We start from the raw sequence: 13,115 nt of genomic DNA on the forward strand, positions 1-13,115 counted from the left end.
TACTCCCTAATACTGCCCCTAAGTTGGACATCATTGGCTCTGTAGCATGGAGCAAGAGAACAACAGCTTCCCTTACAAGCTCCCAGCACCGCCCTTTCTGGTCACACCTTTTTTACAGCGCCAAAGAGGCCGTGTGCCACTTTACATCACGACCCCTGGCCTCATCACAATAAAAATGCATTTTGGAGCAATTTACAAGCAGGAAGAGTTGGAAATACAGAGGCTGTTAAAGCCCCCCCCCCCCCCCCCCCCTCACTTCAATAAAGGATGTGGGGGTGATGGGCGCAGGAGGGGCTGTCAGTCAGGCAGGGGTCCCTGGGGTGAACAGAAGGCAGGCGGTGGTGTCGCTCAGCCATGACCAGGGCACAATGACCAGGACCTGACCCTTCAGAAGTACCATCTCACACATGCCAGCACACGGACACTCACAGGGAGGGGGATAGAGGGTCTAGACCCTTAAGAGGAAGTTAATGTGCTTTTATTTCACACCCATTGTAGTACAAGACCTCAAAGAGGAACAACAGAGTTAAAGAACAGTAAAGCCAAGTAGATACGTGGGCTAATCTTTCCTTTTCTTTTTCTTTCCAGAAACAGAAAGTGTTCCAATGTGTGCAAAATTTAGACCAGGATGGTGCAGACAAAGGCTGTCCTCCACGCCTCTCGCTGGGAGCACACAGTCCACTGGACACACAATCGAGAGCGGAAGCACATCAGCTGGCCTGGGCCTGCGAGTCCCATTGAATGGAGGGGGGGGGGCGAAAAGAGCCCCCCATTCCAAATTATTCTGCTGGATGACTGACTTCATTTCCGACCAAAAGCAAGAGAGAAAAACAGAAAAACAGGGAGTAGGGGGTGGCAGTTGGAGGGAGGAGAACGTATTGGAGGACCATGGGGGAGGGAGGGAGGTGGTGGCGGATGGGAACAGGGTGGAGACCAAGGTGACAGTCAACAGCTCCCGACTGCATGTGAATGTGAATAGAGCCTTTTCTATTCACAAAAAGGATGTACGTAGGCATTCACCGCCTCCATTAAAACGGGGAATTTGCATTAAGGGAATTGGCAATATTTGACTACCGTATTTCCTCTAAATGATGCCGTGCCCCAATTAGTCAACGGGTGTGTCATCCACTTATAAATACTTCCCCTCAAATAGACCCCTCCTTTGCCTCTCCTGGGAAAAAAAAAAAAAAAAAAAAAAACAGGTCGTAACTGTATACATCAGTTCATAGAAACCATTATTCACGCATGTCGACTCAACTTAGTCCATTTGAACTCCGTTGCAAACCAAAACAGCAGCACGTCTCTAAACTATATTACGGCATTAAGATGTTGTAAACAAGTTCCGTGCACAATACTGAAGACGAGCCGACATTATTGTGGCGACAATAACCAGGTTTATATGGAGACTCTTTTGTCATTACAAATTAAGATTTCTTGTCATTTTAACATGCGACATGATTTATTCCGATCTGTCGTTTATATGCTTTAGTTTGACATTGAGTTATCAGATATTTTTCAGAAAGAAAAAAATGTATATCTTCTTTTTTTTTCTTTTTTAATCGAAGTTAAGACTTAAGACCTCTCATTCCCTAAAAGTCAAGTAAAGTCAAGTAACCACAAGGACGGTGTGTGATATTATACTACTATTTAAAGAAATGCTACTTTTATACATTTGAAAATGTAGCTTTTTTTAAGACTTTTGAATGCTTTAATATTATTCCCAAAATGTAATGGTACAAATGAAGACCCCGACCCTAGTAAGTCACCTTCCCCTGGATCTGCAGGTGAATAAATATAGTCCCTAGCACTATACTCTTAAAGAACGTGAGCACAAAGAGCATGAGTTTGATGGTGTTAAAAAAAAAAATTTAAATAAAAAAGATTTTGAGTGGAAGGAGGAAGACAAAGTAGGACGTTGTGGTGAAGAGAGGGCGTGATGGTATAGCACGTGCAGACCAGGCAGGCCGGGGCCTCGAGGCCGGCTGCTCTAGTGTGTGCCGGAGAAGGGGGATCCTGGGACAAGCATTTCCTAAGTGGACAAAGTGGCCGTTTGTCTACTCGCTCTGGCCCATGGCTCACTAGGCTCCAGTATGCCATCATGCTTTTGCTTGTGTCTCAGTCTTTGGCTTCCTATCCCGATGGTGGGAGGTGGGTGGATGGCAAGGGGGGTTGTGGGGGGGGATACTGAAAGAAAGACACGAAGAGGAGAAGGAAGAGGAGGAGTGACGAATGAGAGGAGAGAGAAAGGATGTGGCCTGAGCCCTGGGAGCCGGCCAAGTCGCCCTCCCTTCGCTCCGCTCTGTCTCCCCCTTCTACCAAAACCCCTCCCCGCCTGCCTCTCGCCACACAATGGCTGCTTCTCTGCTGAAATTTCACGTTATTGGATGCCGGGCCTGGAGTTTTGTACTCCCACAATGTCCAGGCAGTGGAGCATGCTGCAGGGGAGACACACTCTGCAAGCTAAAAGCTGGAAAACCATTCCTCCTTTCATTAACATCAGAAAAGGGGAGAAAAGTCCCCCCTCTAAACTCATTTTTTCCATCTGCCCATCGCTCCTCTGCATCAAAAACTAGAGAACGTTGTCCAGCTCCACTTGACAGATTTGGCTTGTAGGACTTTAAGCGTTTGTGAGAAAGAAATTCATTAAAATATCATTGGCAAAATAAACAAGCTACTTATCCCAATCCGATTCTGTAGCTTATCCTCTGTTAAGAAATGAAGGGCAATGTGTAAAAGCTAAGCGAGGTTTAAAACAAATCAAGTCAGATTTTACCACAGACAAAACACAAGAAAACCAGGTGTATAGTTTAATATAAACAACAACATGCAATCTGGGCCGCGACCGTCGATTCCAGCAGTGCGATTGCCAGCTCGCTAATTAGGCGTGGTTCAAGGGCTCTAAATAACCAGCCAAGTTGAAGGGCAGCGCTAAACAAATGACATGACCCAACATGGATGCAGAGCAAATTATGACACAAGGACAACAACAAGACGGCTCATCGGGGTGCTTTATGTTAGCCATTAATAAAAGCCGAATCCGTAATTGGACAATGCCCACAAAACAGGCTGCGTTTGCACGCCTGCTTTATTAGCTGCGCTGAAAGCCAATACTTTGCCTGTAGAAGGAGAAGTGAAAGAGAAATGCGACCGTATCTTCTTGCAACACCTCGAGGGTGCTGGTGAGTCATCTCTCTCACAAGAACATTCGGCCAAAGCTACCAACTGACTCAGGAAAAATAACACTCTGTAGCTCTAAACAATGAAAATAAATTTTACCTCAAAATAATGTTTGCTCAGCCCCTTATACAAAATAGCAAGAAATGTGTTGACAAATTACCCAATTGTTGTCCAGCCACGTTAGCCAGGAGCAAACATAAAATGTAATTGAATGCTGCTCGTGTTTCCTTAGTTGGGCATAAATTATACATTTTTCCCAAATTGGTTGATTTGTTTAAAAACTTATTGCAGATTCAGTTTTCCACGTTGACCAGAAACGCTTTCTCACCGCAATAGAAATGAAATACCATTTCTGATATCATCCGATTTCAATTTGCGTTTACACCTGACCAAACAGGGATGCACGATAATATCGGTGGCCCATAATTATCGTCAATTATCGACCAATTTGACGTCATACAGATAAACCAGATAATAAAGAAATCAGCCGATAATAATAAACTTGCCGTGTAGGTCCATCTGTTGTGGCTCAAGTTGTGTCCAACTCTTCAACCCCACCTCCTCCTATGGTAGTGTTGCATATTTGTGATGTCATAATGCGTGACCTCGTGTTCACAGAAAAAGCATCATGGCCACATGGCAGTCACCAGTTTGGGCTTTCTTTACTGTCTCCCCAAAATATTACCCTTGCAGGGTTTTGATGCGTTTTTAAAACATGATTGTTTTGTTTTGACAAACTCAAAATGAGTTATTGGTTATCTTTGAAGCAGAGACAACAATAAGAGCTTCATGGTGCTTCACACGTTTCAATGTATTTATCCATGTAAACTTATAGTAGGACTCGAAAGTATATTTACATTCAAGTTAATCTTGTATACAATTACCAGCTAACTTACTTATCGGTTATCAACATCGCTACTTTCTAAATCATCGGTTTATTGGAATCTGTTGAAAACAGCATTATCGTGCATCCCTAGAGAAAACAAAATACAGTCCGCTTAAAATGAACTACCGGTAAACGGTGGTTGTGTCAAAGGCAGACTGTTAATCGTTGGATCCACAATAGCTGTTATTTGAAAATATATCAGACAGCCATCCCACCACCACCCAAACATGAAAAAAAAGGCACAGACTAAGTAGATTTTAATTTAAACCACACGCATTCCGATAAATTAAAACCTTGCGCCTGACATTACCAGGGGCTGGGGATCAACAACAGAAGAGGAAGCACAAGTTTTGACTGTTCCACAGCGTCGTCCATGTCTGCTTTGATGTTCGAGTAGTCTCGAGGGATTGTGATTCTAATTGTAGTTATTCTAACTATAGCGGGGTAAGGCTGGGAAGATGCAGGGATGAGGCAGTAATGCTATAATCATACTCTAGCAGACCTTAATGTAAGAATTTGGGTAGTTTCTATCATCAGTACTGCGAGGCCCAGGTTCACGAGCAATTACGTCCAAGCTGAACTTTTTCCAGCAATGTTAGTGTCACTTTTTGGAATAGTAGAATAGCTATAAAAATCGGTTAAATGAAGTTGGAACTGATCGTTGATCGTTAATCATGGAAAATTGAGTGCACTCCTAAACTGCAAACAGCAGAGGTGCTGTCTAACCAATCTCAGTGAGTTTGCTATCTAACAAAGTACCACATGACTTCTGCTACGGGAAGCTGAGGGACATCCATGCTACAGCCAATACCTCAAGGGATTTGATCGTGTAGAAACCAAAACACACCCATAAAAAAATAAACATACAAAATGTATCAAGAAAATTCAATCAAATGACAATCTCTAGTGAGTGACTATAAACGTACTTTAAAAACTATCCCAACAAAAACTGCAATTCCTGGATGGACATGCTAGCTACACTATCTTTGCTTTATTATGCTAAGGTAATGCTATCTTAAAGTTAGATATTTATGCAATTACAAAATTGGTTTGTTAAACTCACTTTCAAGTAACCCGGAAACATCTTTCTACTTTTCATAACATAGCATCAGTATTTTTCGTACAAAAATTTAGTAAATGTTTATTGAACGCACGTTTGCCAAGTTGGATTTAAGTTATAATAAATAGCAATTGCTGCCAGTCAAAATAAAACACAATTTTCAAGTATGATCTTCCGCTACAAAATGACTCATTCGCTGAATGATTAAATGAAATGTAATGATTTAAGATCTAGACATATCTCGAGAAACACACACACACACACACCAGCAAAAATACATTTGGCACACACAGAAACCCCTTCCTGTTCGCAAAGGGTTTTGCGAACACCATCAAAGAAACAAGGTTTAGGGTTTACATCTGTGCCCTTTTATGTCTGCGGCCTCGCAGGGAAGAACCATCTCAGGCCAGCTGCAAGCAAAGAGCTCGCAACAAGGCGCAGCCTTCATGGTCCCCACATGCTGCACAACTGCAAACAATATCCACGATTGAGACGCTTATTGCTCAAAGCGTCTCCTTACAGGCACCGAGATATGGTCTGTGAACATCACAGGCCCTCCATGACCAAGACAAAAAGAGCACGTTCTGATGTTCTGCTGTTGCCGTGCTGACCCCCAAGCCGCATAGAGGTGTTTGTCTGAAAAGGTATGGCAGGCCCTCAATAGTGCTGACATTTAAAGCACTTAAATTACTCAAAGAGGAAATGAAAAATACAAGGGGGAAGTGGCTGAGCTTTTAAAAACGCGCAAAATCCAGGCCCGACTCCAACCATGGGAATGGAACATGCTCTCTGTCACAGGCAGTCCGAGTGGTCTGGTTACTCAGATCACCGCTGCCATTAATCACCCAAACAATCACACGGCAGCTTCTAGAACAAGCAGACACTGGATCATAAATATTATGTCTGCAAAATAACTTTAGGAAACATCTCCCACTGAGAGCAAATCATTTTACAATACATGAGCTGTGTGGCTCAAGTAAAAATGTATTACGTCAAATAATAATCAGGAATGTCTTGGGATATCGTTTATCTGAACAAGGTTTTTGCTTGAGCGTATCTGCTATTTCTGTTTTACAACTAAAAGACAAGTTCTCAAATGACACCAGTTCGAGATATTAGCACTATGTAAAAGAAACGTTAGGAGTCGTACACTCACGTCTGGATTTTAATGGAGGCGAATAAAATGCATCTCACAACCAATCCGCCTTTGAAGTTGCATCAATTTATTACTGAAGCAATGGCATCTACAGAGTATCCTTTAAACCAGTGGTTCTCAAAAACAGTCCTCGAGTACCCCTATCCAGCCTGTTTACTAGGGGTGTTGAAAAAAAATCGATTCGGCAATATATCGCGATACTACAGCACGCGATTCTTGAATCGATTCAATAGGCAGCTGAATCGATTTTTTAACATCCATTTTTGATGGAAAAATATTCAACAAAACGTCTAACTTTCACACCTTAAGCATGGAAGAATGTTATATTAATTGAACATTAAGCCTTAATATTTTATTTCAATTCTGTTCTAACATGAAAAAGGTTACAACCTGTTTGTTAAATACAGTAGCTCACAGTTATAAAACTGAAGTTTCAGATTAATAAATAATAAATTTTCATACAAATCTTACATTGTACATGTACATGTTTACTGAATGGTATTTTCTAAATTTGAGTAAAAAAATCGCAACAATCGACTTGTAAATTCATATTGGGATTAATCGGTATCGAATCGAATCGCGACCTATGAATCGTGATACGGATCGAATCGTCAGGAACTAGGCAATTCACAACCCTACTGTTTACTATGTCTTCCTCAGCCAACAAAGGTGTTTCAAAATATCAGCTAATTAGTAAGCTCTGTATGAAGCCTGATAACGATCCTCAGCTGTGCTGGCTGAGGGAGACATGGAAAACAGGCTGGATAGGGGTGCTCGAAGACCGCGGTTGAGAACCACTACTTTAAACTGATATGTGCATGTTCTTCTATGGAGACAAACAGCCCTCTGGCCAAGGCCAACTATCTTATGGCCTTGAGACTGGATGGATAGTCAGGTGACACCATGAGGGAACATTCTGGTGGTTTGAGTGAAAACCTACTATACATACATCTGAAAGCTCCTCCTGAGGTCATACAATTTGGATTTTTCGGATGATAATTCAGTGGGCTATATCATGTAATTTCCATTATTTCCTGTAGAACAAATTATTCTCAGTGGTGGTGTTCTTAAGGCCCAATGTCTCACAAACATATGCACGCGCACACACACACCACCTATAAACCAGACTGACCTGAAATTTCTCACAACAGTCGCACCCGATTTGTGTGCTCACCTATTTTCTGAAGCTGTCATTTTCAGTCATCAGCTAGTGGCAAAACTTAAAGGGATAGTTGGGATTTTTTGACATGAATCTCTATTTCATCCTCACCTCCAGTGGTCTGCGATCAGCACTGACTTACCCCTGACAGCCTTCTGTGACACGAGTTCTGGTCCGGTGTTGGACGAGAGGAAAATAGTCCGGCAAGTTGGCTGGGGCCTCCTAAATAAAGCGTTTTTCTTCTAAGAACAATTTGTGTTCAAAAGAGTGATGCATTTGCATTTCCTGAAAAAAAATTCAGACTCCATTACTGCCAAGCACTATTTTTCTGTTTGTTCGTATCACTGCGCGGCGCCCTGCATACAGCTGCAAAAATCCGAACTATCCCTTTAAGCAGTCAGTTGCTTTTTCGTGATGCTGTGGAGGATTTTAGAGGCATTTGAAGTATTCATTCCATGTTTTTTTATTTAAGCAAACTGCACAAAGATGACAGCCACTTGTCTCCTTGCTACTACCAGTTTGATACACCCTTCTTAAGTAATATGGTCAACTTAGCGTTAGCATTTTTGGTAACAATTAAAGGTGGGTTCAAGGATATTTTTGTCGCTGCGTCTTCCGGGTGGATCATCTTAACGATTGTTTCGCGATCCTGTCAATCAATCTGCGTAACGACGTTGTGCGCGCTGGATCCTAGCTGCGCATGCGCACTTCGAGTGTTTTTTAGCATGTAGCTAGCTTCGTGTAGTGCGCGTCGGATTCAGCCATTCATAGTTGCAGAGCTCCACCGAGCTGACAGCGTACTTTGAAAATAGCTGAGAGCCGCAAGAGGACATCCGTATGAAGCGAGGCCGGCTGCAGAGACTGATGAAAATGATGATGAAGATGAGCTCGGACGTTAGCGACATTTGAGAGGCGTTTCCCAGACGAGCAGGAGAGCTGATAAGATGGTCTTCCTCATGCGCAGTTATTTTTTTGTTTTTTTAAACGTTTGGCTTCCACTTTTCGAGATCATCACTGAATCCACCTTTAATGATATTCATTCAAGAGAGTGGAGCCATTGATCATGTTAATGGTTTCCCCCAAAATAATTAGGAAACAGGTAAATATTCAATTCGGATTAGCTCGTGAAACCTACATGTTCAAGGTCAAATCCTGCCATTGGCAAGGACTCAAAAAATATAATCTTTAAAACAAAAACAAAACAAAATCAGGAAATTATTTAGCTTAACAAAACAGTTGCAGGATATCAGCAATTACCCAGGCCCATAAAACACGAGGTCCAGCAGCTGAAAAAGCCATCTCCCTTTGTCGTTACATGACTTGATGAGGGCTGTTTAGGAGGAATGCGTTGAGAAAGCGCCGCCACAGGAATGGGAGTGCAAAACAGCCACAGATGATAAGATCACAACACCCGCATGGCAGATAAAAATGCGGAGCTGTCAAATCAATCACGCTGATAGGAAGAGGACACAGTGAGAGGGACCGTCAGAGATCACCTGACTGGCAACAAGACAATAGCTCGGCACAGCAGGAGTCTTCAGACAATGGGTGCCCTAGCCTATACATGATCATTTCACTACAGGCCAAATGACCTCTCGCTCATAAAGAATGGAGGAACACTTTATTGGACAACAATGACAGCAATCCGCCAGCTTTAGTTACATTTTACGACACATGGCAAACGAGATGCGTTACATGAAGCTTGTGGACCTTACCTGTAAAATACGGTATTTGCTTAACCATAAAATCAAAGAAGTATCTTTCCCTTAGTTCCTGTCCATGGGCAGTCATCCAAACAGCCCAGTGGGCATCACTGGCATGTCATGGCAATTTCATCATTGGTCTAAGGGGCAACATGGAAGATGAAATACAGTATATGCCGTAGGAAGCTAAATTATTATTGCAAAAGAGGACAGAGGAATAAAGCCTTTACTAGCAACGATGGATCAGCACCAATTCACAAGGTCACACCAGAGAGTGTATAGTACTGTACATTAGTTTCGACTACCTCATATCATTCCTTGGCATCACACCATCTTGTGACAAAATTAGTGGACAAATTAAATCAAATTACATCATCACTTGTGTAACCACCTTGTAAATAAATAAAATGAAATAAATAACACACAATGAAGGATAAAAGAATAGAGATGGCTGCTGCAACGTTCAGTATCTCGCTCCCTCTGCGTTTCTATGAATCATACACCCAGCAAGACAGGTGGTGGAATCCTAGCAACAATATTTGGATCACTTCGCCATCTTAGCAGCCGCCATTACGCAGAGAGGAACAAACCATAGCACATCACGTAGGCCCAGTCGCAGTGTTTCCTAACGTGCGGGCCCTGTGGCTGCTTCAGAGAGGCAACAGGAAAAGGCTACAATTCACATGTCAATGATATGTATTCACATCACTTCTCCAAAAACATTTATATTCCTACACCATCTAAGCGTGACCATGAGCAACAGTGACCACAAATGATTCTGTTGCGCAAATGCCATTTGGTGGCGTTTTCAAAACTACATTTCCGATTTAGTTCAATTGTATTTGAAGCAATTTGCTCCATAGTCCAAACTGATGCCATTATAAAACCTTCAGCATTACAAGGAGTATTTTTAAGTAACGTTTCAACAACCACTAATGTAATGGAAAACATAACACAATATCGATCACAAATGACAAGCTTATGTCAGCTAGTGCAAGAAGCGAACGTAGCAATCAACACCTTCACTAAGTGTTAATTGTCAAACCGCACAACTCAAACACAGATACAACTTAACGTTTAAAACAAGGTGGTCAACACTGAGTCCTTACCGGGACATGAAAAAGTAAGCAGAAACTGAGCAAATTACAACCAGTAATAGCACTAAACTGCTGGCCAGCCACTCTCCAAATGGAAAAGGGAAAAATGGCAAAATGCAAACAGAATTTACCTTGCTGGTTGTTTGAAATTAGGTTTAGTCAGGTGTACTGACAACACGTGTGACATTTACGGCATATTTATGACGCTTATCAGTTGTTCGAGGACTAGTGTAATAAAACATATATTTCAAATCCAAACTAAAAACTACAAGTTTTGCCCCACTTTCCAAGCCTTCTTTGCCAAGCCGTCATACACTCCCGGAAGGATTCTTTCAGAACTCTCCGGACTTCCAGACAACCCCTCTTAAGCTCAGAAAAGGGAGAAACAATCATTAAAAAATCATCATCATCATACGTTGCTAGATTGAGTGAGTAGTGAATTTGCTCCCTCACTGTGATGTTTCCGGGAAGAAGTGCGCAAAGGATTTTGAACAGAAACAAGGTAGCCTGCCACAATTCTCACCTCTTCTCGCACACTGAACGAAGCAAATACCCCAGGATGTCTGGTTGCTCACCTGACCGACATTGAACGTAAAAACTTGCAGTTTGCGTTTGAAATATTATCTTTTGTGAGACCAGTCCTGCTGGAACTTTGCCGACACACCTCGTAGGTCGTTCGACCTTCGATTCTCGAGAAAATACAAACACACACACTAATTCAGGTATGTTACGTAAACGCGTAGTTCAAGGACAAAAGCATCTATGCAACGTATTGCCACCTCGCCTTCTGCGAGGCCAGTAATGGAGATTCGGAACATGGGTGTGTTTGACACATTAAAAGTGTGACAGTGTAAATGGCTGAGGGGGGGGGTGAAGAGAAAAAAGGCAGCAGCACATGACTTCCTCTGTGACAAATACATTATCAAAAGACACAGAACAGTGTTGATGTGTTGCGCACGAGCACACACACACACACACACGCACGCACACAAACAGAGAGCGATGGCGTGAAAAGGAAATGTGATCATTGTGTGACCGCGGCTGCAATGCGAAACAGCGCACAGTTGAATGTGAATGGGGCCTGGCAGGTACTTTATGAATGGAGGGGATCATGTGACCGCAGCACCTCCCGAAGCAGATATTTCTCACTGACTGTCAACAAGCGCGCACAAGGGTTCAGCCGTGTAAAATAATACCCCAAAAATTTGTAAAAAAAAAAAAAACACCAAATGGGTTCGGGATACGGAAATAATCACCATTTTATACGTTTCGACGACTTACGAGTTTGTTTGTTTTTTGCGTTTATTTTTTTATGAATGGAGATATGTAAATGAGTGTGATTGAAGAAAAAAAAAAGATCGTCCGCCTTTTGGAAATGAAACATCCATTTTAAAGCGTTTATTGTCATTTTTTACGACAATATGCATCCCCGTTATTATACATAAGCGTATGAATGCTTAAAATGGCGTTTTCGCCCTCGTAATGTAGTCTACATATTAATACACATTCGCTTGAGGGTTTTAAATGAATTACAAGCCAAAATGAGCGTGAATTGTTGAGGATTATACTCATGACGACACACACACGCCATTCAAAAAATATGCATTCATACATAAGCCGTGTCGTATTTATGAAGCAGCACACGTCACGATCGCGTAGCAGCAACATGCTAAGGGTCCAAAAATGAGAATTTGTACTCACTCGTTGTTTGGATTTGTTGAATCTTCACTCATTTTCTTCCTCACGGGGATCCGAGTCCTAGCACTAGCATCGAGGGCGCTGTGGCGGTGGGACAAAATAGCACAAAATTCACCATTTTCCTCCACATACGTACAACTGAGCCGTGTTTTCGTTTGGTGTTTATTAAGGGTGGGGTGCTCGGTAAAAGCGTAAGAATGCTTCCCCTCGGTGAAGAAAAAACAAGCAAAAAAAGGAGAAAAAAAAAAAGGAAAGAAGTGAAGCTAGCGTTAGCCGTTAAATTGCAAGGAGGAAGAATGACAATTTCGCCTTCTCCTCCCTGGAAGTAAAATCCCACCACGACATAAAAATAGCCATCTTCTTTCCAACCAAGCTCCGGTTTGGTGGGAGATAAAATAAAATAAAAAAAAATAGTCCCCGACGCGTTTGTGTATATATCCTCAAAAAACACAGAAAATGTTGAAGAAGCCCGTCACGTTCGGCGGCGTGGCTTGCTGTCGAGCATCCATTCGCCAACTTGAGAGCTCTCCGGGACCACACTTCAAGCAGCGCCTTGTTGGAAAGCCAGCCCCGCTCCGCCAACGTGTCCGAGTAATGTCCGCTTAAAGGCAACCTCGACGCCCGGGAGGGAACTGGAAGGGAGGGAGGGAGAAGGGAGTCGAGGCGCAAAATGTACTTTCTCCACAAATGCTCGTTAGAAGGGAGAGAGAAAAGAAATACTTTTTAATTTCCCCCCTCAGAAGTTGGCGTACATCTGCTTTAATCGAACTCCATTTTCAACAAGGGGAGGGGGAGGCATCGGGAAACTGGGCGGATGTGTAGACACTCTCTCTCTCTCTCTCTCTCTCTCTCTCTCTCTCTCTCTCTCTCTCTCTCTCTCTCTCTCTCTCTCTCTCTCTCTCTCTCTCTCTCTCTCTCTCTCTCTCTCTCTCTCTCTCTCTCGAAAATTAAATCCTTCCGCGGCATACTAGAAATGTTCAATTTCCACGCGCCGCCGCTCGATTTATTATTATGTTATTTCCGATAATCTGCCTTTCAGTCCGACTAATAATGAGTCACGTTAGCGACAAACGACACGAGACAAGCGCGGGTTTCCGGAGTTGACGCAAAGTAGTCCCGGGCGCTTCTCCCAAAATGAAGTTTCCCTTCAATCACGCATTGCTCCGATGTAGCACGCGA

General features: G+C 42.7%; 1 protein-coding gene across 1 annotated transcript in view; it reads right to left on the bottom strand.

Annotated features, from left to right (window-relative positions):
* The window catches only part of LOC144031980 (sprouty-related, EVH1 domain-containing protein 1-like), a 35,007-nt gene extending 22,247 nt beyond the window's left edge, over nt 1-12,760 (bottom strand). Inside the window, exons 1-2 of the mRNA XM_077539552.1 lie at nt 12,657-12,760; nt 11,940-12,568 (exon numbers count right to left, since the gene is read on the bottom strand). Of these exons, the coding sequence (XP_077395678.1) occupies nt 11,940-11,971 (32 nt within the window). The 5' untranslated portion in view covers nt 11,972-12,568; nt 12,657-12,760. The remainder of the gene's footprint in view (nt 1-11,939; nt 12,569-12,656) is intronic.
* Nucleotides 12,761-13,115: the final 355 nt, after the last annotated feature.

The sequence above is a fragment of the Festucalex cinctus genome, chromosome 12 (assembly GCF_051991245.1).
Source record: "Festucalex cinctus isolate MCC-2025b chromosome 12, RoL_Fcin_1.0, whole genome shotgun sequence".
Lineage (NCBI taxonomy): Eukaryota > Metazoa > Chordata > Actinopteri > Syngnathiformes > Syngnathidae > Festucalex > Festucalex cinctus.